We start from the raw sequence: 27,216 nt of genomic DNA, 5'->3' as shown, positions 1-27,216 counted from the left end.
GAGTTCAGCTTCTGAATGAAATGGTTTTTTGGAAGATGGGAGTTAAATATCATTTAGCTACAGTATGTTTTTACTTGATTTCTAAATATTAGGGGTATTTTAGAACATCTGTGAAGAAAAAGTTATTTTGTTAATATAAGGGGAGATTCTAGGGTTTTCTAGCATCTTATTTAGCTTATAACCGGAGAATATGTAGTTAATAAAAATGTTAATAACTGATTAGATTTTTTTTCAGCATTCAGCCTCTGTTCATAGTATTCATCTCCTGTGCCCTTCCCACTAGCATGGTTCATGGCAGAGTAATATAAAGGTTATGAAAAGTTTGCTCTCAACTGGCTGCAGACTGTCTGTTGCACTTGGAGGTGTTTATGCCTTGGTTTCCTGAGCATGCTCAGTATACTCAATATATCACTTGTCTTTCTGTGTACAGCTGTCTGTGGAAATTTGAGGCTGTTTAGGTGAAAGAAGGGAATGAAATCTAGAAAAATTATTTACAAGAAAGTATTACAAATAAAGCTGTTTAAAACTTAATATGAAATACATCATGAAATGAGAATAAAAAAATCAGAAATTTTGTTTTCTAAAGATGGATGTTTTAAGAAGTAATTCATAAATACAATTCATTTTCATTTTGGTTTCTTTTGATCATTGAACTTCACTCCTAAAAGCTCTTTGTTTTATTATGAATTCCAGTACTAGCCAACCTCATCCCAGGGACCATGAGACAACCCAGTGGATCCACTGGGAGAGGGAATCACACAGTCAGGACTGGGGTAGGGTCTTCCTTAACCAGGAAACTGTGAGCTCTTGCCCTAGGATATTTGATAGGTGAGCCACCCTGAGCACCAGTTTGTTTGGATCCAGACTTCCCAATAGCTTGGGTAGTTTGTTATGTAAGTGTGCCAGAGCAAGATGCTGAATAGGAACCTGCTGTATTTGAGCAAGTTTGCAATGAGCATTTCATTTTCCAAATAGTATATTCCACAAATTTGATTATTTTTCCTTAAATGCTGAATGTCCTTGCTGCACAAATTCTTTCTCTGTCATTCTCAAAGTCAAATGATGATTCTCCTTTGTCATTCTAATTTAAATGCCAGCTTCAAGGAGTCTGATGTATTTGCCACCTCGTGGTGTCATCCTAAACAGCCTCTCAGAATGGCTTTATAAGAGATCAGGGTTTCAATGTTCATAGTCATTTCAAGCAAGCAAATCCTGTTCTTAGCTGGGCACTTCGGCCCCAAAAATTACACATTTGTCCCATGTGATGATAGTGTATTTTTTTACACTGTATCATCACATGGGAAAAATGTGATTATATAGTGTAAAAGTTTTACACTATATTTTTGTAGCTGTCTGATTAATTCAGATGTGGTACCCTAATTGCCTTTGTAAAATTTGTGTTCTGTTCCCCAAAAGCTTTAGAATAGTTCTATTCTGTAAATTAGCAGACAAGTCAAATTACAAGATTGAAATTACTTTTCTGCCTGACTTGCATCTAAACTGTGTTTTAAATTTCAAATTCCTTGACCTTTTGTCATACCATTTCCTAATCTTAAACAACTTTCTCTGGAGCATTTTTTGTCCCCCACCACTGGCTTCAAAGACAAATTAGATTAGTCTCTACAATTCCTCTAAGATGATTGCTTGTGCTGTTTGCAGTGATTTGAAGACCATGTGTTTGCAACCATTTCTGTCTCCTCTTACATGCATACTAATACTTGTTGATCATTACAGCTCTTGTGAATTGGGTATACAACTGATACATCAAAGCACAGCATAAATGCTGCAAGCTGTTGAAACAGAGTGCAAAAATAAAGCAACAGTTCACTTTTAGGGCTTACAGAGTAAGTGCTAGGGAAGGAAGAAATGTACAAGCAGTTTAAATGTAAAATGCATGAAAAAATTGCTGGTTTCTCAGAGTTTGAAGTGTGTTGTGCTGTCATTAACAAACAATATGCTTAGGCTTAAACTTTTAGGATTTGATGGAGTGGCAGCCTAAATACGTATTTGAAAGCTATTTCAAGTGTTCACATAAACCTTTTTTTGCATTTTTTGCATTTTGATGCAAGCTGAATTACTGTTTTCTAGAACTTCATGACCTTCCCTGCAGTCACTGACTTTGTATGTTGTATTAGGATTATGTTACCTATATGTTCAATAAATGTAAGCAAGCTAAAATCAGAATTCCACTACTTTCCTGAATTTCTGAATTTGGTGTGTTTGAAGCTTCAGTGTTTAAAAAGCTCATACAACCTCAAAGGCAAGCAAATGTTGCATGGTTTGAAGTTTTGTGGTGTGTGTTTTGCAACTCTCTCTAAAAGGGAAAGACTCTGTAAGACAAAAAGCTCAATGACTATTTACCATCCGTTCAGAAGTGTGGAGTCCTCTGACCTTTCAGTTTGTCTTTGCTAACACTTGACATTCAGACTGTGATCACAAGGCTCAAGGAGGTGTCACATAGAAGTCCCTTGGCTAGAAGTAATGCAAGTGAGCTAAAGCATTAAGAGCAATGTCCCTGCATTAAACTTCTGAGGGGAAAAATAGGTTGTTGTGGCAGAGTAGGATGCTGTAGCAGCCAGCGCACAGCATTGCGCTATGAAATGCAGTCCTATCTGCTGGGATTTTGGTGTTTGGGGTTTGTGCTTTTATTCCTTTTAAACACAAAACTTCATGTGAACTAATTTGGCTGAGCCAGCTCTCAGCTGTGTGGTTAACAGCCTGTGCTTCCATGGGTAATAGGTTCCAGATCCAGGCTGTCAGTCCTCCTGCAAACAAGTGCTAGAGGAAGTGGGAGAGGAATTGCTGAATTTCAGGGAGGAGGGAACTTCCTGCCTCCTTTTGGTACTGTGTGTGAGAATTTTCAAAAAGAGTTTTCATTCCCTGTCTTGGCCTCAGGATGCTGATGACTTTTCTGTGGGAGAGAATCCTCCGAACAGCATAGCAGATGTTTTAAATGTGGACAATAAATTCAGGGATGTGGTTGGGGAAAGTGGAAATGGTCAATAACTCAGCAATACTTCCTGGTGTTATCAATATTTGCTTGTAGCCAACTTTGTAGTAAAAAATGTTTATGGACTAACCAGTCACAGTTAGATGGTCTGTGTGTCTCTGGGGAAGTACAGATGCCAGCCACATCTAACAGTATTATCAGAGTTATGAATAACAATGGCTATTTGTGTGATTTCACAACTGCAATTAATTATGGCTTTTGTAAATTATTTTTCATTTAGAGGAATGTAATAAAGACCTCCTGATCATTTTTTGTTCATACCAGTTCTGTACCTTTTCTACTTCTTGTTGTGAGGGAACCAGACAGTTGGGACAGGGCCATTCTTGGGATGCCTTTTGGAAAGCATCTGTTTACTGCTGCAGCCAGGGGGCTGAGACAGGTTTTGCCCACTGTTTTTTCAGTAGGGAAGTTAGCATTTTAACAACCATGAATTCATTAACAACTTAAGTAAGGCAACACCTAAGGTAGGTGTCTAAACTTTGAAACTTAGGAATAAAAATGCATCATCTGTTCTGTTTATAAACTGTTTGTGGAAGATTGTAGCAGTTCTGCCCTAAAATGTGTAGCAGCTGTCTGACTTTTCCATTTAAACTACAAAATTACTGTGGTAGACTCGATATAGAAATGACCAAAAGATAAAAAAGTGTGTAAGATTTTTTGGCTAAACATTCTACTCTTATTTTGGTAATAATGACATTAATTCAGATAGGAGTTTGAATCATTGCATTGCAAAATATTTTTCTTTGTTTACATGCTGCTTATGCAGAACATCCCATACCACAAAATTTCAGTAACTTACACTTAGGCAAATTTCTTTTTTTGTTTATACTTACTATCTTAATGTTAAATACAGAGAAGAAGGAACAGAGGAAGGGAAGTTAATCTTCCATAGATCTCCCATGCCTGAGCTTCTCAAATTGCTGATGTCCTTTTTTTTACAAGATCAGTTGTCTTCAGTAAAGCAGCTGAGTTAAATATTTTATTGGGACTGTATTTTCCAGACTACTTTATCTTGGTATCACTAACCAAGTAGAGAAATAAAGTAAAATTCCTACTTTTGTTACAACAGTAATGAAGAAATGTCAGTGCATTTCTGGAACACGGGCACAAAGGAACACAAAGGAAAAATGAAATAGTTACTTTAATTTTTTTCTGTAAGTATTGCTGAGTTTCTTAAGTATTTCATACTTAAAACAATTTGCAAAATACAGTAAGCAAAACTAAAGGCATTTGCTTGAAATAGTTACTTACCAAGTAAAAAAAACCCAATTATGTAAATGGTTTTGTTGTCCCTTTCATCCATTTGAAATTTGTGTTACTTCATGCAGAACATGGAGTTAGTTTTCTGCTTCATACATTTGCAGTCCTTTTCCTTCTGATATCCTCAAGGTAGGTCTGAATTCTGTCTTTATAATAACTTTATATACTTCTTTATACTCAGATGTGTGTACCCCTGTGATCAAACAGTGTCACTGGTGAAAGTGCATTTCATAATTTACTTTTTAAATCCAATAGGTTACTGAAAAACCTCTAAAGATAAAGCCAGCACTTGTAGAGTTAATATGTTATTAGGAGGACAGGAAATCTGGCAACTATTGCAGAAACTAGACCTAATGGTGCACACAAACAATTTGTCAGTCTTGGTAAATGTGAATAGCTTTCTGCAAAGTGGCTGCATTTGCTTTGTTTGAACAGCCTAAACTTTTCCTTTTCGAACTTTAAATCTTAGAAGTGAAATGTGATCCCATATTGAATCAAAATAATTTAATTCAAAACATATTTTGATTGGAACAAGGCTGATGTGAAAAGAAACTCTAGAATAAAAAAAAAAAGTTGAAAGGACTTTCTATCATATATTTAGCAGGAAAATTTGAAACAGTTCTAATTAGGCTGAAAAAACCAGCCTTCTTCATTGTAACTTAAAAAGGTCATATATCAATGTTAAGGCTGCATTACCAACTTGTGTTTGAAAGTCTGAACATGCAAACATCATTCCAGTTGTTTAGTTTTGGTGGATTTGGGGCTTTGTTTTGAATGCATGTGCACACACGTATTTCCAAGCCAGAACACATATTAGTTTAAAGTCCTTACCTGCTGCTGCAGTTATGTGGGCTTTTTGTCGTGTTCAAGAAGAGTATTTTTCACCTGAAAGTTGTGATTTTGCAAAAAAATGTGTGAAATCCTAATTCATGCTTCTGTTCATACATAAGTATTTTTCAAGTGGAACATAAAAGAGACTCCATTTTAAGCATTTCAGAGGAAATTCTTCCAGAGGGGATTTAAAATGTTTAGTCCATTAAAGGTAACAGACAATTATTTTTACTTGAGATTTATTTCTTACTTGCTAGTGAAGTGTATTCCTGGATTTGTTGGTTTGGTTATTTGGGTTTTTGTTGGGCTGTTTTTTTTTTTTTCAATTGAGTAAATAGGAAGGATTATTCATGTACAAGCAGTTTTGTTCTCGACAAAGTTTCTCCTTTCATTTTAACATTTCATAAACCATATTTTGTATGGGTTGGACACTTTTTCTGTCGTTCAAATAAGAGTTGCGTGCATGCTTTATGCTGTGCTTCAAAATTACTTTGGTTTAATCAGCATAGGAATAAGGCAAGTAAGTCTGTCATTTATTTCTGAATAGCTTGACTATGAATATATATCTGTGCTAATGAAAAAAATGCAATTAAACCGTCCATCTAATTTCAGTTTTAGAAAATCCCAAACTCAAGCACAATATATATTCATTTTTAATAGACATCACTTCATATGCTGTATGTCACTGTATAAAATCTAAAGCAGAAATAAAAGTAGAGGGCAAAAGCCATAGTAGTTGCTTCAAAGATACAAATCTTGATTCCAAAGGTATAATATTGTTTGGGAAAATATATCATGATAGATCTTTAGAGAATCTATACTGGACGAAGGAAAAATCATTCCCAGCCTGCTAGTTTTATGGTTTTTGTTGTTCCATCCTTGTTCTACCAAATCATTTGTATTAGTATTAGACTGATGTTAGTGTTTGGTTGCCAGCAGTAAATTATTCTCTGTTCAGTTCTTTCAGAGAACAGGACAGAAAGAGATGATCATAAAATAGTGATTTGTTCATGACAAGATAGTTTTGATTGCACATATTTAGTGACATCAGATTGTGCATTCAAAAATATTTATGAATAAACTAAAATTTCCTAGTTAGATCAAAACTTCTATTTATTGATTTGTCTACCTTGGGAGTAGAGAAATGAAAGTTACTAATAGGTGTTTGTGTTTGACATCTGTATACTGTACTTTTTAGCATATCTCAAGTGTTTTAGTCTCTGCCTAATAGATCTCATTAAAGAAACAGATATCAGCCCCAAGACAGTTTGTCAAAGTTAATATGAGTCCCCTGTGGACAGAATTGACAATCTGTATGTGGCTTCACGTGACTGCCTTTCCACGGGCTTGTTTGATCCATTAACAATTGGACATTAGTCCCTCATTTGTTTTACAATAATTCAGTGGGTTTGGATATTGCTGTATAAGCTGGACATTTTCAGGGATTTCCTTGTTGTGCATATTTCTCTCAGAGCACAGGGTGAGCAATGGGCTCACTCTTCCCCGGGGGTGCTGGCAATTCCTTGGTTTGCTCCAGGAGCAGCATGGAGGGATGTTCAAATCCCATGGCTGCGTGCTGGGTTTAACTCGAGCCTTAATGAGAACTGCCTGTCCGAAATGAAGTAATCCTAAATGCTGAAACATCGACTTGACTTAGGTTTGCAAGAGGTAAATGCTAACATTAATGTTTAAAAACAACAAATAACACAAACACCCTTCTTTTTATAACCAAATGTTTCTGCAAATTGCTATGTCTTTATTTCTCAGATGCTTTCTTAAGGAGGACACATATTTAAATATACCAGTGTGGCTGCAAAGTGCATCACACTGATCCAGCACATGGTGTTGTTTTCTTTGGAAGTCTGTTCTTTAGTCATTATACAAGCTGTTAATTATTGTTCCCCCATTGATTATGTCATAGCATTAGCACTTTCCTCTAACCAAGAGCTTAACTGTGAACCTGAAATACCAGGCAAGCTTATTTGTCCTTAGAATTTGTGTGCTGTTTGGTCTGTCCTTCAATGTCCTGATGCTGACTGTTAGCTGGTTTTCAGTTTCCTCTTTCGCTTGGGATTTGGAATTTAGGAAGATTTTTTAAATGGCTTAATAAGGACAAAAAAAAAAATCTGCTTTTGAATCGGTAAAAATTTCAAATGCAAAATAACTTCAAATTTGAAAAAGTGGTATCAGGATGGTGCCCAACCGTTCCCTGAGAAGGCAAAGTGTTCAAATTTTGCTTTTAAAAGAAAAAAAAAAATCACATTTATGCAGACATTAATCTCAAGAGCTTGTAGTGGTATTTCTTTAATTATTCAGGTCCAAATGCTTCGTGAGGGTAATATGAATCCTTGAAAATCTAGATTTTGTAGAAAAGGAGAATATGAACAATGTCAAGACATTCTAAATATTTACTTATGTACCTATAAAAAAATCTCAAGTTCCTAACATTCTTGTTTTCTTGGTGTTAAATAGTTATAATGATAACAGTAAGTATGTTCCAGGGTTATTTTTTTTTTTAGCAGGATAGCATGAAAATTAATTCTTATCATTGTAATCTGCTGAGCCCTGTAGAATTTTATGGCTGCACATTGCAGTATTATGGACACTCATGAGACCCCTGACTGGTTTTATCTTATTAAACAATTTTGAAATCATTAATTTTTAATTGAACTACTTGTGGTTTTTTATAGTTTTAATTGTGTGTCTGTGTCTAAATATTGGGTGTTGTTTAAATTAAAAAGAAAAAAAGTCCCAGCTAAGCATATATGTTGTAAGGTATTGCTATATGATCATCCCAACACATATTCTACTGTGTGATGATTCATTTTAAAGAATGCTTTCAACAATTCAGTATTCTAATAAAAGTAATAATAAAAAAAGAATGATATGATGTCTAAGATATGTACAGGTTTTTTCTTGATTGAAAGTTCTAATTAAGTGAATCGAGGAAAATTAACTGAAATTAGCTGTCACAAAGTCACATTTAAATGAGTGATGATCCGGAGTGGCAGTAAACATTTAAATGATATAAATTGCCATTTAAGTGTATGGTTTAATGTTTGTCATGCATTAATATGACATGAGACTGCAGTGACAATCAAGCAGCTTGCTCTAATTTGAACATATTTAGGGCTTTTGTGTGGAGTGCACCACACAAATTAAGACAATTGCTGGTTTTATGTGTCAATTTAAATGTTGTTTTCAGGCATCGGTTAATGAAACAAACCCATCATTTTTGTGTGCAAATTGCAGAGTGATTTCCTTGCTTTCCAGATTAATTTCAACTTCCTCTGCTCAAAATTAGGAATTTCCTTTGCAAGGAAAATACCATTTTGCTAGATAAAGAGAATATCTGTTTGTTATGTTTATTCATTTGGTAATTCAAATCAGAAATACACTGAATCCTCTGTATAAAATAGGAAAAACAAATCCTGATAGTGGTTTAATCTACATAAATTAACTCCTTAAATGGCAGTGATTTTTAGGTTACCTTTTAATATAGTGGGGTTTGGATATTCTTGTCTTGGGGATTGGTTGACATCTTCAGAAAAGCAGCCTAATCATTCAGCATAGCTCTTCTGTATGGGTTTCTATATATGTTTGTACACAAGAAACACATGAAAGTCATGGCAGTTTGATATTTCTAGCCTGTTAAAAATTTTTTACCCTAGCATCCCTGTTTAGTTAGTCCTGTTTCCCAAATTCTATCAATCTTCTCTCTGGCTGTCAGAATCAGACAACCCTGCTGTTGTTATTCAGCATGCAGATCACACAGGACACCACAATTTAGAGAGTTCATAAAAATGTAGCTTGTCTGTGTATAAATGCTCAAATACTTTCCACTTACTGCTTTTTTCTCTTTTTTTCCATTATTACAGTTTAAAATATGAGATCTCAGTAAGTGGGAAGTAGGGCATGAGACTGGCATCTATCACAAGGTCCACCTTTTTCTGGATAGAATGTCTAAAATACTCTTACCAGTTCTGTATTTAGACTTATTAAGATAATTTGGCATGCTATAAAACAAAAATGCTCCTGCTACTACCAAATGATGACTATCTGGCAAACTCAAGTTTGTGTTTTGTGTGTGTTTTTTTTCACAGGCTTTAGAAAGCGAGTTTGTTTCCTGCCAGCTTCACCAGTGGATTGATCTGATTTTTGGCTACAAACAGCAAGGGCCAGAGGCTGTTAGGTCCCTGAATGTATTCTACTATCTGACTTATGAAGGAGCTGTTAATTTAAGTTCAATAACGGATTCTGTACTGAGAGAGGTAAGTTTGTACTTTATAAATAAAGAAAAGGCTTCGTTAACCACTGCAGTGTTGAAACTGTAAAGACTCCACGTTGTTCAAGGCTTCTGGTGAATGTTCAATTTCTTTGTGTTTTCTTGTGGTTTGGCCACAGGCCAGTCAAATGCAGGGTGCCTGAACCAGTTGTCACAGTATGCAGAATTAATAGAACAAGGATGCAAGTTGTTCTTAAACTTTGTGCACCTGGATTTCAGCCCAAGCTGGATGCCAATATAAAAATAAAAGTTCAAGGATTGCTTCAAGTTGCTGAGTTCAGTCATTTTGTTCCCTGATACTGTATCTTAGTGGCAGTAAGCAACCTTGATTTGGCTTGTGCTTCTGAATTTACTTCTGCACTTTTTAACAGTTCTCAAGTGCAGTCTTGCATATGTAGCAAACATCAGTTTTGTCGCCTCAGATACTTTAATTTGGTTTGCTATCAAATTAAAATAACCTGGCCTGTGTTTTTCAAATGCAAAGTAAAATATTTCGGCATTGCAAAGATCAGTAGCTTTACTCAGACTCAGCATCATTCAGAAAATCTATTTGCCAAAGTATCTCACAGAATATTGTGTGTTTAAAAGTTCCTCCTCCACCACCTAAACAGCTGTTTTAAAAGGGCAGGGTGGCATGATTAAAACTGTTTTTTGATTGATTTTATGTCCTCTCTTCAGACACTGTATTGATACCAAATATAGCTGCAAGTATTTTAATTATAGAATAAATGTAAGTGGTACCTTGTTATAATATATTCAGAGTCCATGAAAACAAATATGAATCTTATCAGCTGTTTTATTTAGAGGTGACACGGGGACTGGCTTAATACCAAAGTGATGGCTCAATGTTGCCATTACATGGCTTGCCATCAGTCTGTAAGCTCCGTCTTAGTCTATTTAAACCTAAAATACATATGTTACAGATAAATACCCTTAATTGAGCTAAGAAGAGGGATACTGGGACATGTGGCTTACAAGAAAAAATGTCATCTAGATTTGGAAAAATTGTTGATCCAAGAGTCATCTAGTAGATACTCACTGTGACATGTTTTCAATTCACTGATAGTGAATTTGCTCACTCTACATTGGCAAGGAATTGTTCTTACCTTTTAAGAGTATTTATTAGACTCTTGAAGTGATTGGTTTAAGTGTGTACTGAAATGTAGGCTGGGTATTATATGTAAATAGTTCTAAATTTTGTTATTAAATGAACCATCATTGAACCTTTATTTATTAAACTAATAATTGAAGTAACACTAGTGAAAGTAGCAGTTTCCACACACAGTTTTTGTGTAGTTTAAATTTTTCTTGAACAGTTCTTGTATCACATTTATTGTGATCTGTTTTACTTGTGTTATAGCCTGAAAAAAATTTAGGACCAGGGAAGTTGCAAATGTTTGGAAGTGTGCATAATCTCAGCAGGGCATTCACTTTGTTACCAAATATTTTGAATTTGTCACATTTTTATAGTTTTTTGCTATAATGTTGCTTATTTTTGATTGTTCTGCACTGTCTGAACGGACTAAAAAATAAAAACAGGAGAGGGAGAATTGTAGTGTTGTTGAATTCACAACAGTGGAGTAGCTTAGCAGCAGCAGAATTTTGGAACACTACTGATGGTGCCAAAAATACACACCGATGAATACAGGCAGCAGAATGAATGGTGTCTTGTAGCACTTTTGTTCTGTGTTGCTTGAAGGATTGGCCCAATGGAATATTTTTATTTAGGATTTTTAAGCATGCCACTAAAACAGTGAAAGGTCTCCTGTTTAGTTAGATATCCCTTGCCATTTACATGTGTTTTGTAAAGCATATTTATTATTATGTAAATGTGTACGTGTAATTTTAAATGGCACATACGATCAGCTCTGATGCAATACTGATACTGCAGAAATTTAATGACTGGTTTTACTTATGGGTAGAGATGAAAGTAATGAAAAATCTGTTTGTGTGGATTTCTATATGCATAATCATTCTATATCTATGTGCTAAATGAATTTATCATGCACCTTTGACAGTCTCACCTTCTTCCTGCTTGCTAATCTGTCTCCCTGAGGACCTGTGCTAACATTTTGTGCTACCAAGCAGCTTCCATCAGCATTTTTTTCTCCTCAGTCAGCCTACCAAAAAATATCTCTTCTTTTCTCCACCAAATTCCTGGTTAGAGCTCAAATGAATTTCTGATGTGGACAATTTACAGTATTTTTAGGCAGGCACAGCACCTCAGACTTAGTATCTTTTTATTAGGCAGGTGTTAAACCTGATCTCTTGGTTTCAGAAATGATGAGTTTGGCTTTTTCCTCTTGATACTATTCAGATTTGGGTCTTTAAATCTTGACAGTTGAAGCAGAAAAAGTATTTCTATTTGCAAACCTAAACCAAAAAGAAGCTCCTGTATATTCTGAGAGCTGCAAGTTATTGAGTCTTTTAGGTATCACATGGAAATAATAGCAAGTGCTTAAACCATGGCAATTTCTGGACACAAATAGTGCTTAGCCTGTACCACATCAGCAATGAGAGGCCTATGATGCATGTGTTTCTGAGGTATCTCCGCAGATATAAACATGGGTATTGGTGACCTAACTCATCAAAGAGGCCACACACAGAACAATGGTGGAAGGCACTGAGGAGTGGAGGGGTGTAGGTTAATGCAGAATTTCCTTAGGTCTCCTAAATGGCTCTGACTGGCACCTTTATTTTTATAGGCAGTCAGGTTATATATATTACAAGAAGGAAGTACTCGTCTAGGAAGGAAAACTACTTGATTAAAACCATATTCCACCTTTTTTTTTTCCTAACTGAAAACGTAGAACTTTTACATCCTCTTATACTGCTGTGAACAATTTTTTCCTGCCATTCTTTCTGCCTATGGGAATAAAGGAAGTAAAGTATTTTGAAAGGATCTAACTGCCATAATAGAAAATTTTAAACTAAAATGCAAACCATGGGCCACATGCTACCTTTTGGCAGATAAACCCTGGGGAGTGCAAGGCTTGCATAATTCAAAGGCAAATCTCAGGGCGAGGGGAGTAGATCAAGAGAGAAGGGTTTGAGTCGCAGCCAGTGGGGGAAGGGAACTGCAGCCAGGAGAAGCAAGGCAAGGGATCTAGTATCCCTGCACATTGGTGCACTGCTCATCCTGCAGAGACCATTCCCTCCTCCTCCTCTTCCCCTCCAAGCATTTTGGTAGTGCTGTCATTGACTCTGCTCCTTGTGTGTCTTGCTGAAGGAGGAGACAGCTGCAGAGGGAAGTTGCTGTTCAGTGGGCAAGCAGTAAACATCCTTCTGGTGAAAAGCACTGCATTTGCCAGCAGAGCTCTGCTGTGTCACTGCCTTCTGTTGACTTGCTCTTGTGCACCACACTTTGATCTGTGGAACTCCCAATCCCAAGATCTGCTGTGGAAGGGCTCTTTTTTTGCCTGGATGGAAGGGGCAAGGAGTCATTTAGCACAGACAAATGTCTTCCAACTGTTCTGGAGAGAATTCACAGCACCTTCTTATCACAAATTCTGCTCTCTTTTTGCCATAGCTGTCTGAGAATGGAGGGAAAAAAAAGTAGAATTAGATCTAAGTCACTCAGACAAGTGAGTGATTAGGAGCTGAAGCACAATCCATACAAAATAATTTGTATCTAGGACTGACTGGTGGGTATTTCATCAGTGTTGGTCAGAAGAACAGAAATTCCTCTTGTCTCTGGCTTAGTGTAAAGAGAATCGTGAATGTGGGCTGCCCTCACTTACTACTTAAAAGTCCATTTCTCCACTGATATCCCTATGTAGTTAGTGTAAACACTGGATAAAAGCAAAGAAAAGAAACAAAGTTAGTAGCAGGAAGATGAAGTATTATTTGGAGAATGCATCTTTGATTTGTACGGGAAGTACAAATTGTATTTGCATATAGGATTTGTACTTCCCTACCCTTCAGAAAACACCCTGAATTTTATACCTTGCTTATCAAAAAGCTACATTTGAAAAAAAAAAGCAAAACAAAACCATCTGATATGATCTTTGAAGTCAGCAATTAAGGAAGACAATTTTTAAATTAGCAATAATATCTCTAAAAACTTAAGCATAAGTCCCATTAAATTAATAACATTGAGTGATTTACTTTTAGCCTTAGATGGTTCTGTTTTGTACTTCTTTCTCTGAAGAGAAGGTGCTTTTTTGTTACATGTAGGCGGTCTGTTTAACATTAGGAAGCAAGCTTTCTCCATTTTTTGGCACCTTTCTTTCTATTGATTATATTCCATTTCCATATGAACTGAGGAGTTTCAAAAATTATGAAGAATCAGCTTTGACATAGAATTTGGCTTGTTATTTGAATGTGCCACATCTGATTAAATATATTAAAAAGATAATATTTTTTTTTTATTTTCAGTTTTAAAGCATATAGGATAAATTATTTAATGGATAATAACTTTTAAATGTTGTTTAAGATTAATATCTTTGGGTAAGTTTTATGCATCTTAGGCCTATCTCTTATAAGTCTTATTTTATTTTTAAATATTTACAATTTGAAAGACTTCTGTGCTCAAAAGAAGTTACAGAGATGTTTAGTTTACATGACCCCAGTTTCATGACAGCAGTAGCAGATCTGATATCTTATCCCAGAGAAAGCATTTTTGGCCTCTCTTTTAGCTCTGGTCATGGTGGGAGTTAATAGCATATTTCAGCTCTAACTTAGCTGGAGAACCCTGACAACAGTGAATCTTTCACAGAGTATAAATATGATTAGTATTTATAACATAGTTAACATTTACTAAATAGTTGGGAAAACGATCAGTCTAGATTTAGCAGGTTGGGCAACGGTCTTTTTTGTGGCTGTGATGAGTTCTAAAATGTAGGATAAAATGGTTATAAAATAACTGTCACAGAGGAGTAAATTTCCATGTGCTGTATTCGGTAAGTAACAAATTCTTGCAGGCAACATTCAAAGCACTGTAGAAACCATCTTTGAATTGTCTCTGGCTGGAAGTGTGTTGCACAGATGGCATGTTTGGTGTTGTACAGCACAGGAATAGTGGGAAAAGCCAAATAAATGTTTAACGTTGGTCTCGTTTTGAATGCAAGTTTATATTAAAATACCCTGGTGTGGAATGGGAATTAAGAAGGCTGTATTTAAAGGATTGTGCAGTGATTTAATGGCTAAGGAGATGTGGACTTGCCAATGCATCCAAGCCCAAGCCTTGGTCTTTACCTGGAGTGGTACCCATGGTAGGAGTGTGTAACAGAGGCAGGCCTCCTGTTAGGGCAGGTCCTACTGCTCAATGGAATCAGCTTGTCTGGACATCAGACTCTCCCAGAAAGGATGGAGTATTTCCTTCTGGTGAAAGGAGCATTAAATAACAGGAGCACCACTCCTGCCACCCGTTTGTGTCAGTTACCTGTTAGTTCTCACATCTCTGCTCACACTGTGACCTGCTTGTGGTGTTGGAGTAAACGAGCAAACTGAACATAAGCAAGTGCTTACTGGAATATCTGGGAGGTGTGGCACTCTTTTGGTTCCATTCAGCCTGGGGTTTGATGTGATGAACGGGGATTTATTGCCCTTTGTCTTAACTTACATGTTTACTACAATGCTTACAAACAGACATGCAAAATACCCAGCTGGGCTCTGATCCAGAAAAAATATTTGACCTTGTTGTTCTCTTTTATTCTTCATTACAGGGTAGACTGTAATTTTACCTGCTGATTCTGCTTCTCTATCCAGCATGAAAAGGAGACACATTTTAGGGTTAATTAAATTAGGACTGGGATGCTCCATGTATAAGGATTTTAAAAACTGGCAGAAAGTAGTAAAGTTTTTTGGCAGGAGGTAACTCATGTGAATTAGTTCTTCAGCACTGAGTGGTTTTTTCCCCTCAGCCTTTGATTGAAATTCAAGGGATAGAAATTTTCAGCACAGATAGTTCTCTCACTTCTTGCTTGACCTGTCTTGAGGATCTGTAAGAGGCAGAGAGGTCTTGAGACCCCCTGGTCTCCTTACGTTTTCATTTGTGCCTGGCTGGTCAGTCTTAGCTGACATGTTTGTTGGCCAGCATTAAATAAGAGAGTAATAGAAAGGTAAATAAGGTATGGATAAAAGTGACGTTCATAATACTTCAAAAATAACTCCTTTTGATATAAAATGTTTCTACTTTTAAACTACTTTTTCCTCTTCCATATGTGGAAAGGATGAGATATACTTGTATATAATAGCTACAGTTATACACCAAGTCATTTAGCCTTGCAAGAAACATGGAAGTGAACAGGCTACAGGAATTTTTTGTGTCATCAACATGGATTGATTATTTGCAGCCTCTTTATGCTGTCCAAATGGTCTTTGTATTGTCTTTCATAGTAATTGGGAAACAAAACATTTTTGTTTTGAATGTTGTCACTCTATGTGCTTATTGCAGCCCAGGGTGTCTAACCTAGACATCAGTTTTCCCACTGTGGTCAGAGATGTGTATGGTGTTTACCTACACAAATTTGTTATTTTAATTATTAGTTATATTTGATAAATAGCTGCTGCTTGAGTGAGAAAACTTGTGGTCATGCCAGAGGTGTTTTCCTTAAGCAGTACCTAAAAGTCAAGTCTCAGTTAAATGCTACATTCTGGTAAATAACAAAAAAAAGTTCATTTTTTGCAGTAGAAAACCCTGAGATAGCATTGCACCCATAGTTTGGAAAAAGCAAGTTTGGTCTTGCAAGTAGTAGTTATGGGAGTTTAAATAAATGTATTTCATAGCTTAACAAAAGGAGTTATTTATTTTTTGCAATGGTTGCAGATTCTGAAAGGTGATCAGAGAAGACAGTTTAAAGACTACTATATTTTGTATTTTTACATCTGTGTATTAATCTCCTTCAGATTGAAATGTTTTATTAATGAAGCCTTTTTATTTAATAAATAGAGACAACATCAATGTTTAGGAAATTCTTTGGACTGTTAACAGATTGGAATTGATTGCTTTTTTCCAGAGGAAAATGTTTAATATAAGAAAATTTGGGATTGTTTAGCTCTTTAGAGAAGTAAATTAATAATGCCAGAAATTTAAATTTGATGGTATTGTGCATGGCAGTGTGACTACTTTCTTGGTGATAACTATTGATTTGAGATTAAAGCAGTGAGTTGCTCTCTTGAAATCTTCAGCTGCCACAGGAAAGAGAAGTGGGAAGCAATTTTGGTTTTGGTGCTCAAATAAAACAGAAACTGTTGAATTTTAAAAAACTAGTCCCAGAACAGCTTATACTTTTGCTTGTATTGACTCCAGTTTTATTTGCAGATCCTTAAATTGATCTTTACTCTCATTTTAGACTCTTTTCCCTTTTTATTTTGTCAGTCTCTTTGAAGTGCTACCAGACCTGGTTTTGTAGTTCTAGTGTTTTTTATCTGCTTCTTTCCAGTAGCCAAAGATTTAGGTGTTTTGAATGAGCACATCAGTGTTCCATACAGAGATACTGTTTGAAATTATCCATGAACCCAGTGCCTCTGAACATTATTGAGTGACATTTGTTTCTGTTGCTTGTGTCTGCTCTGACTAACTGGTTTCTTTCAGATTGGCAGCTGGGATTACGCTGCAGTAGACGAACAGCTGCATGAGCTGGAGATTGCAGCCAGGCCAGGCTGTACCTCTGTTTAATATGCCTGGAATGTATATATTCAGATTGGAGCTACTTGCATGACCCTGAGGGGCTTCTATTTGTATTCTCACAAACTGTGATTGCTTCCTGTTTTGTTTTAATGAGCGCCATGTAATTGTCACACTGATTTGTCTGGACAAAAATACTTCATTTTTCTATTTTCTCACAGAAAATTCCTAAATGTAGTGTAAGAGCTGGTTTAGTGTTTTTGCTTGTAGAGATGTGGTGGAAGGCATCCTATGAAGTTCTCCTTTCTCCACTTTTCTGATGTGAATAGGCTAATGTATTATTCATATATTGATTTCAAACAGCTTGAGGGAAAAAAAGTAATCCTGCTTAGGGTAACCCCTTCTCATCCATGTATCTGTAGTAGTTTGGATTGTATAAACAAGTGGTTAGACCAGTAACCAATCTCTGGACAGCTCTGGTATTTTCAGAAGTCAGGTATTTTCTGATATTTTTAGGCAGAAGGAGGTGAAACTGGGGGGTGATAAGAAGAAAATAAATATATTATGCAGCAGATATATTTCTTACAAGGAAGGTACAAAGAAGGAAGAAAAAATGCTGAATCTCTATTTGATGGCTTTAGTTTCTCCCTGTATCTGTCTTTTGTGTAATGAGGCCCACGGTTTTTTTAGACTTTGCTAACACACAGAAGCAGGCAAAGGTTGTGCACTTCTTGCTCCATCCCAAGTTGCTCGACTGCCCTGATAAGGCCCCCTCTGTGGGCTGCTGACAGGATTTCTGCCCACGCTTTGGCTCTGGAGCCATAGGCCTGAGGTGCTGGGCTTGGAGCTGTACCTGCATTAGTGGGCAGCAACAGGCACCTTCTGCATTCTGCTTGGTCAGCAGAGGGTACATCACAAACGTTTTGCAGTCAGGTTTAATGGCACCTAGAGAACAACAGGTAACTCTTGGTCTTGTAGTGTCTTTTCCTTAGCCTTTCTTCTGCTCCATTCTCTTCCTTGCTATTTGTTAGATTTCAAAGCTAGCACACACAGTTTTCTTAAATCAGTATATTAAGTGAATGGTGCAATGAGAAAACAAAATATAGAAGTAACTCAGAACAAAATGTTTGATTTGTGAAGTCAAAACAAGAGAAATGATTTTCTGTTTTGACATGAAGAAACTAGACTGCTCATTTTATTTTTAAAAATAGCAAATGGCATTGTGTGAATTTGTGATACTAACATTTGAGTGCTGTATTTTTTCCTTGGGTCAAGTGTAGTGCAATATCCCCAGGGCAGGTGTACAGTCAGCCAGCATATACATTGCCTATGTCAGAAAAACATTTGCCCATTTTTCACAATCTTGATCTAATGGAGATTGTTAGGAAGCAAGGGAGATGGTACTACAAAGAGCTCCTCTTTATAATCTTCTGCTTCTTTTCAGCAATTTTATCTATTGTTATGAATTGTTCTTGCTCTCTGGCTAGTGTTATCTGTGTTTCTGTAGTCCTAGAGGAATTTGACTAAGACTATTCCTGTAGGAGTGTAAGTGGCTCTCTGGTCAGAGGGGGTTTTCTGATCACTTGTTACTGGAGCTGGATTTTAATCACTGTCCCATGAGAAAAGGAGCTCCTTGGTTGGCCGCTGAGCCATTCAGCTTCCCTATCTGAGGGGAAACCTGTCAAACGGTCTGTGTCCTCTGATGCTCTAAAGCAACATCTGGGTGGAAGGAAGGGGAAAGCAAGTAATCATAATTGCATATCACTCAAGCCAATAGAAATCACTGAGGAACATGTGTGTAAACCTTTGTGAATATTGAAAAGTGAGGTAGGAGCGGCAGAGAGCCAAAATAATTACTTTTGCAAGGCCTGTTATTTTCTAGAGTAAATACTGGGCAGAAAGATGGAGGATGAACCCAAAACATTTTCTGTCCCTGACATGTGAACTGAAATATATTACAAAGCATGCTGTTATTTCACCTGGGGTTTCAAATGTTTGGCAACTAAATTGTAGAGATTTAGGAAGTAACTGGGAATACTTTGGTGCAGATCTGTAAGAGAGCTGAGAGCAGCCTCTTTGTAGCAAATGAGGAGGTTGTAGCTTGTTGTACCCTTAGACCAAGGCATGCATTTTAACATGGGTGTACTGTGCCCCTGGACTCCTTAGTTTGGTGTTTTGTGTCTGAGGAAGCATGATGAAGGCAACTCTGAGCTAGTCCCTTTAAAGGTCTTTAAATCTGGAGTTAAATGGTGTATGTCTTGCCTTTCAACTGTTATGGACCTTTATTTGAGGATTTGAGTTCAAAACTGGAGACTGTTTCATTCTTTCTCTGTGACACTTACTGCAGCTCCCCCTCCACCCACCCTCCCTCATATTTAATTTTATAGTTCTTTCAGACATAAACATGAAAAAAAAAAGCAATTTTGACTTAGTTTCTGAGTGTTGCTGCAAAGAAAAGTAACAAACATCTGTTTTTACCTTAACTGCATCCATATGTTCAACCTCCCCATCACCCTCCTTCCCAAAAAATTTACAGCCGTATTTGATGGGTACTGCATATTGTTGAATTAACTTTCTTCACAGTTAGATGAGAGGGTAAGTTCAGAGATTGGAAATAGCTATACTAAACAGTGGTAAGGAACTACATTTTAGCTAAGCCAAGTTTTCAAGTTCTTTACTTTCCTTCTTTCAATTTTCTTCCCTATTTTCCTTTTCCCCTTCCCACATCCCAAGAGAAGAGGAGATGACCTAGGAGGCTTTTTAGGAATGGGTAAAATCAGATAAATGATCATTTATGAAATTTGCCTATGGGTTTCATGCTTCTAAATTAATTAACATTCAGAATACAGTGTTACATAACTATGTGTTTGGGATGGATACTGTGTGAATTATTGTAAAGGGTTGCTTTCCTTGTTTCATTTTATTGCTTCTTATTGTAGCATCTGGAACAATTCTGGCCTTACCAAAATTTTGGGTTTGTAGATAATTAACAGGAAAAGGGCAGTTTTACTTAGGTATTTGAGAAACAGTGAAATAAAATCTGGAATGATATTATGCTTTAATTTACTTTGTGGCACACATATTGCTTTCAGTGATAAGAGTTTGTTAAGCTAAAAATTTCTTTCAGGCAAAGGTTATGTATGTCTTACCAGTTATATGGTGTCCTTAATAGATGTGAAACTGGTTGTGCAAATTTCCCAAATGTTTCTACCTACAGTCATGTAAATGGCTGTGTGTTCCAGAGGAATCCAGCAGTGTGAGAAGTCTTGCCCTTCCTCTACTCCTGGAGGAGCTGTCTGTCTCTTAGTGATACTGACTGATGCTGGTAATAATTACTTCCAAGAAAGCTCAGTTAGAGGCTGGACTAATATTCATTAGAAGGGAAGTGGATGATGAGTTTCTGACTGATGGGTATTTTACTGTATTTTCTCAGGTGAGTGGTAGGTAGGTTCTTTTCTTCAAAGGAGATACTAGTTATACATCTGAGAAAAAGATTCCCTGCTCCTACCTGATTTTTTTGACAGGTTGAACAAAAGTCTGAGTGGCATCTGGTGGCTCTTTCTGCTGTTACGTAGATTAAGAAATGGGGATTGATTCCAGTTACACCATCACATTTCTGCTGACAGAGGGAGGTCATCTTGCATCCTTCTGTATGTGAGCCTTCTGACTGAGACATCAGAATGCAGAGCTGACATCTGGATTGACTTTGAATACAATCTGGGAAAAGGAAAGAACCATTTGGAGTTGTAGTACACTCTCTTGGTCATTGTTACAAAATGTAGAAACTAAAATGAGAAACCTTTCCCTTTTTTTTTTTTTTTTTTTTTTTTTCATGGTAACCAGAAGGAATGCAGAAGATTTTTTTTCTGAAGACTAGCCACTATGTCTAGACATAGTTGTCCAAGTGTTGTTGCCTTTACTCAACAGTTCTTCAAATTTCTTTTGTATTTCTGAAGACACCAGTAAAGATGACAAACTCAAGCTAGATCATAAACAGTGTCTATTAAGACTGAAAATGGAAAATTTGTGATCCTCTGAGGCAGGGTTTAGCAAAATCACAGTCCCACTGGTCAGCAGCTTCACCAGGTCTGACAGACCCGTTGTGAAAACAGACAATGCCTCTTGACTGACAGGTTGAGTACAGTATTATATACTTGATCTACATCAGTTTGAGCTCTTGTAATGATGAATGTATTTGAAATACTGTGCCTCAATACATGATATCTTGTGTTTCTTCTTATCATTTTCCCTCATTATTGGCACCATATAAGTGTATAGCTTCCAGAGGTAGCATTGGGCATTTAAAGACGCACCATATTTCAAGGTTGAGATAAAAATTCTGACTCTATTTAAATGCGTAACATGAGCATTCAGGAATTAAAGTTTCTGTATTGATCATAAGTCAATATACAAGGAAATTAATCTAAAGCTCATTATTTCCTTGCTTTATCTATTCTCAGTTCTAAAAGAAATGCGTGGGAGTTGTGTTTCAAGAATATTTTGTGCTGTATTCTTCTGGTTCTACCCATAATGCAGGGCAGAATTCCCATTTGCTAGTAAAAATATGCTACTTAATCTGCAAGTAAGTTTATGCACATCTTTTTAAAGTCTGGATGTTTTAAAACAAACAGCATTTTATGGAGAGGGTAGGGCTGCTTACCTGTTCCTTTGTTAATGCCTCATGTATTAAGAAACCTCAAAGCTTTTGTGATTCTCTTGTTATCTTGAGTCACAAACCCCCGGATTTGAATTTTAATGTATTTTAATTCTCATCAGCAGGAAGGAGACTCATGTGGTCTTACTGAGCGTTAGTGTTTCATGAGTCTGATACTGCTGTTACTCAAAAAGTGCTCACTGCATCATCATGTGTATGTCAGATTTCAGCCAGCTTTTTGATAACTTACTTATTCACCAGTTCTTTGAAGATTGTGGTCCTTCCCAGAGCGGGCAAGAGTGCTAGAATCTGTTCACAGACTAATTTCAACTCCTGCTCTGGTGAGTTCAGATATTTCAAAAGCCCTGCCAAATGTAATAAGGGCAAGTGTTTTGGATGGCATGTTTACTATCAAGAGGATGATTATTTTAAGGCCTCAGGTGCATTCTACTTTTGGCTTTATTTTTGTAACAGGAGAATGTCCTACGAATGGTTTTTATAATTATACAAAAATAGCTGTTTGTAAGAATAAGGTCAGCATAAGTGTTATTCCATTATCTCAAAAATTTTAAGGCTTGGCTAAAATAGACCAGGAGATGTAAGTGTAAAGAGCATTCAGGAAGGTTGAACCATGAAAAAGAAGAATAAGGGGAAAATACCTGAGGCATCAGCCCGTGTACAGCCTGCTAGCCCACAGCAAATGCAGGGTGATTAGTTAAGCTCACAGTGAAAGAAATATAAAGTAAGCTGAATGATTTGAGATTTTCTGTACTATCAGCCTGTTTCTGTGCATGGTGCAGGGGGCCAACCTGACAAGAAGTAACTTGTTGAATTTTGGCCTCTTGATGTTATCTTTAAACCAGTGGGCCAAGAGGTGGCAGCATGGAAAATTAGCTGGACATGCCTAGGGCAAGAAGTATAAGTTCACAGGTTTCAGCATAATTATGCAGCATAATTATTTTAAAAAAATCATTAAGCGTGATATTTTCATGTGAGATGAAAGTGAAGGAAGTACTAAAGCATGTTGCTGAAGATACAGATAAACTTTAAAAACCCCCTTGTGTTATGTCTTCATGTTCTCCCATAGTTTTGCTGTTGGTAGTTTAATACATCCTAACATTGTTTGCTCTTCTTGAAGAAACCTGGAAATAAGAATAAAAGCCCAATATTGCTTTCCTTGAAGGTACTGCTGTGAAATGAAGCAATGGAGTTTAATGTACAACACTTAATATCTGCAGAAACCTTTTAAAAGTTAACTTTTGTTTTTGAGTTATGATACAAACAGGATAAGCCAGTGTTAGAAAGGAAAAATGGAGCCAATAAAGAGGGTTTCTGATTATAATAGCTTGTTTCTGTTTAATATCATTGAACAGGATGAGGTTTTGCAGAGTTTCTCATGGAAATAGCATCCACAGTACTAAAATGATTACCTCATTCTTAGTACCAGTGCCAAGCACTTAGCCCCACAGTGAACACACGGGGTTGATTTTCAACATGAAACAAGCCAGAAGTGTGGAATGACATTTTCAGGTGACAGTTATGGTCCTATTGCCTGTAATTAGCACCTCTTAACATGCAAACCTGCCTGTGCCTTTTCCAGGCTGTGGAAGCTCAAATACGAAGTTTTGGACAGACCCCTTCCCAACTGCTCATAGAACCACATCCTCCAAGAAGTTCTGCCATGCAGGTGGTAAGTGCCATGTTAACTCTTTGTGACCTGCCATTTTGCTCACTTCCTTTTCTTCCTTACCTTTGCAGAACTGGACACTTTCACTTTGCTTTTATGTGGTTGTGGAATTATGTTATTAAAACCAGCAGATGAGTTACGATTTGGTAGGAGTTGCATGCAGTGCTTAACTATTCTTTTATTTGTTGCAGAAAGGATTGCATTGATTTCTAGTGTAGGCTTTTTTTTTTGTCAGTGTAATCTAAGAACACTTCATCAATTGATTTTGTTAATACCATACCTGTACAGGTGAGAGCCAGTAATCGTGGAGACAATTTAGTTAATCTTTGGCAGATAAGAAACATGGATTTAGGAGGTGGAACTTCCTTGTCATTTCCCCCAGGCTTAGGTTTTCCCCTAAAACCAGGATTACTAGGAATTCATGAGCTGAAACTTACATAGCAAAGAATGTGACTAAATGTGTTTTGCAGTAAAGCTAGGGTGATAAAATCCAGTCAGTGAGCATTAACATGCTTTCCCTTTTACCTCTCCTTGTGTCTAAGATAATTTTATTTTACAAACTATTATTACATTACTGATCACTTTTCATATCATGCTGTGTGCAGTCCTTGCCTTTAAAATACCATTTGTGTTGTTGTAGGTGCAGAACTAAGGATGTTTAGTGATATTCTGACGAGTGGAGCAAATGGTCTGCTAATTCCCAAAGTTTTCAAAAGGTTACATTCCCTTATTGTTACGATGGACATTTTACGCTGCAATGCAAAAAAAACCAAACCAACAAAAAACCACAAAACAAAAACAACAAAAAAAAAACAACCAACCAACCAAAAAAAAACCAAAACCAAAAACCAAAACCAGGTTTTACAGAATGTGCAAGAAGAAAATATGTCCTTATCAAGCAGACTAAAGTTATTAATTTCAAAACATATCTGAAGTGCAGACGGTTTTAAAATATTACAGAGAAACATGACATGTTTCCAAAGTAGCTTACAAACCTTGTGATGCAGGAATCTCAGAAGTTTAAACTTCCTTGATAAACTGAGCTACTGGCCTTTCTCAAATGCATCACATATGCTACCTCAGAGCTGCTCAGTTGCCCGTGCCCTGTGCCCAGGTCCCAGGCAAGCAGACACTGCAGGGACTTGTGTGTGTGTTTCAGAAGAGCCCTGCTAACAGGGATGTTGGGGAGCCCAGGTACTCCCCTTCGTGCAGGCACTTGCCATATATGTGTCCATCTGTCATGGTGCCATGCACTGACCTCTTGCTCTAATATAAAGGGATTTGTTTCAGGAAGAGGAGCAACTCGAGAAGTCAACTATTGACGTATTAGTCAGAACCATTGTTCTATAAATAAATTTGATACCAGGAAGCAGTTTGTGTGGTTTTATCATAATATTTTTCATGATGCTGAATTAGTGAAGATTTAGTATGTAATAGCAGAAATTAAAATCTAAGAAGTTAGCTGTTTCTAAGTCCTGTGGTTTTTAGGGCTGGGGTACACCCAGAAAAAAAAGCCCTTTGTTCTTCACTTGCTGGTTTTGTGGATATTAATGCATGTTTTCATAATAGCACTATATTAAGTGGTTCTAAAAGTATTCCTGGAGCTGAAATACAGTAAGGATACTTTTCCTGTCATAATTTTGAATCATTTCTAGTTGCATTATTTACTGAGTTTTGTGTGCGTGTGTGCATGAATGCAGCTGAATTGGAAGTTACCACGTGCTGTGTTAAGTGCACAAGCCATAATATACACCAGGTGTAGTAATTAGCAGTCACATGAAGGCTGCCTATTTGTCTGATTTTGCTGCTGTTGCTGTATCCCCTTGTGTTTTCAACCATCAGATAGCTGGATTTAATTGAGGCCACATCAGATGAGGCATTACTGACACCTTTAATTGAATGAGCATCCAGGGAGGATTAACTCATAATATTGATTGGCTTTTAGCCACTTGCTCAGAAGGGTGTCTGGATAGCTTATTAGTTGCTTTTATTTACACCTTTATGCAAAGACTGTAAATAGGAATTCAGAGAGCAATATGTTTTTCTAAGTACTCTTAATAACTTTTTTAAAAGGAGTGATAATAAAAATGCAAATGTATTTAATTTTTTTATTAGTTCTGTATAAATAGACATTAAATGTATGCACTTACATACACATATATGTAATGAAATATTGCAGGTGAAGAATAGCCAAGGGCACTTCATTAGTATTCTAATTTGGTTATTAGAAAATTACAAATACTTGAGCAATGTGGCTACTGGTGATCATGATGATTGTACCTCTGCATTTCAATGGGGTTTTCTTTTTTTCAGATGTACCACACAGTCATAAACCCATCAGATTTCTCCTCACGTTTGATATCCAGATCCTCAATATTTTTTGATGTTTGCAGTATTCTTAGAGAACTTAGTTGAAAAGTTAATAAACTTTTCAACTTACTAAACTAAAAAACAAAAACCTAAAAAATGATGTTGAAAATGAGAGTCTGGATTGATTCTCTCCCTTTAGCATTTCTGGCAACAATGCAGGATAGTGTCTGTAATCACATCCACTTCGTATTCTTTACAACTGCATTTAATTATGTTTGTCCTTTGAAACACATTTGCAGTGAAGTCTTCTACTTTGCATTCATAAATCTTATTTTTGTACACCAGAAATATACACAGAACATATATCTAGTGTATGTGTGTATCTGTTTATTTTAATGTTCTTTCATGTTCTCATCTGGCTTGTAAAGAATTACAGTCTGCCAATTTAATGCAACTTGAGATAATCTCTGGGAGCAGGAATTTCTTTGGCTCAGTATTTTTTGTGTTTCCCTCCTGGTTTGGCATTGCTTTTCTTGACATGATGTCTCTGCAGATATGAAGGGGAATTCTTTTGGCAGAGATAGGCAATTGAAAACTTTTAGTTTAATCTGCTGTGATCTGTAGCGAAGTCAGACACCATGTGTGTCACAAAGGCCTCAAATTAATAGGGTGCAGGCAGGGTTTTCTGCCTAAAATGTGATTTCCACAAGTCTTTCCGCTATTACTGCATTTGCTTTTCTAGTGCAGCTTCTATCAGATTGAGTTTTAATTCAATCTTCCTTCTCTTGTCCTGTCTCTTCTCCTCCCCGTGTTCTCCTTCCCCGTGTATTTGGGTTCTTGTCGTGTGCACTCAACAGTATCTCCTCCTGCAGAGCCCCTTGATGTTCACAGAGCAAGCCCAACAGGATGTTATCATGGTCCTGAAGTTCCCATCCAACTCCCCGGTCACTCACGTGGCTGCCAACACCCAGCCTGGCCTGGCCACTCCTGCTGTGATCACAGTCACTGCAAACAGGCTCTTTGCTGTGAACAAGTGGCACAGCCTCCCTGGTAAGTACATTAAAGCAAGAAGCCCAAGAAACTCCTGCCATCCAGCAGCACTTCTCTTGTCTTGTCACAATTTGCTGCAGAACTGTTGCAAGTTTAAAATGGATAAAGCAAATCCAGTTCATTGACACAGCAGGCTCTTCACATGTGAGCTTAGTTTCTCCTTGGAAAGGTAATCTGAGCTATTGCAGCAAGATATGTAGCAAACCAAAGGTTTGTAAAAACAGTATGTTTTTTTTCCAGGCTATCAGGCACCACGTAAGCAGACAAAAACAGTCTATCACTATTTAGTCACAATAAAGGCACACTCTTCCTCTTAAATCTGTTGTTCTGTCTGTTGGGAGCCTGAGCCATATCATGTCAAAGGCAGTTTTAAAGCATGTAGAACTTGCCTGAAATCTTCTCTGCCAGTTTTTTCTTGATTAAAAAATTGTTATTTTGCTGTTAAAACCACCCCATGAGAATTAGAAAATAAAATATATGGGAAGTCTTATCTTAAACATCCCAAAGTTACTTCTGTAGATGCTTATGTATTGTCAGTATGAAAGAAAAACAAAATAGC

The 27,216-nt window shown here is 36.8% G+C and overlaps 1 protein-coding gene across 2 annotated transcripts in view; it reads left to right on the top strand.

The window, feature by feature from the left end:
* Positions 1 to 27,216, top strand: part of LRBA (LPS responsive beige-like anchor protein) — a 363,130-nt gene that overhangs the window by 298,966 nt on the left and 36,948 nt on the right. For both annotated transcript variants that reach the window (XM_021541470.3, XM_077783018.1), the window contains 3 exons: positions 9,205 to 9,372; positions 23,211 to 23,300; positions 26,465 to 26,657. In XM_021541470.3, coding sequence (XP_021397145.2) covers positions 9,205 to 9,372; positions 23,211 to 23,300; positions 26,465 to 26,657 — 451 coding nt within the window. The remainder of the gene's footprint in view (positions 1 to 9,204; positions 9,373 to 23,210; positions 23,301 to 26,464; positions 26,658 to 27,216) is intronic.

This window comes from Lonchura striata, chromosome 4, assembly GCF_046129695.1.
Source record: "Lonchura striata isolate bLonStr1 chromosome 4, bLonStr1.mat, whole genome shotgun sequence".
Lineage (NCBI taxonomy): Eukaryota > Metazoa > Chordata > Aves > Passeriformes > Estrildidae > Lonchura > Lonchura striata.
Note: the sequence above shows the minus strand (reverse complement) of the source record. Positions and strands in the feature narration are given on the sequence as shown.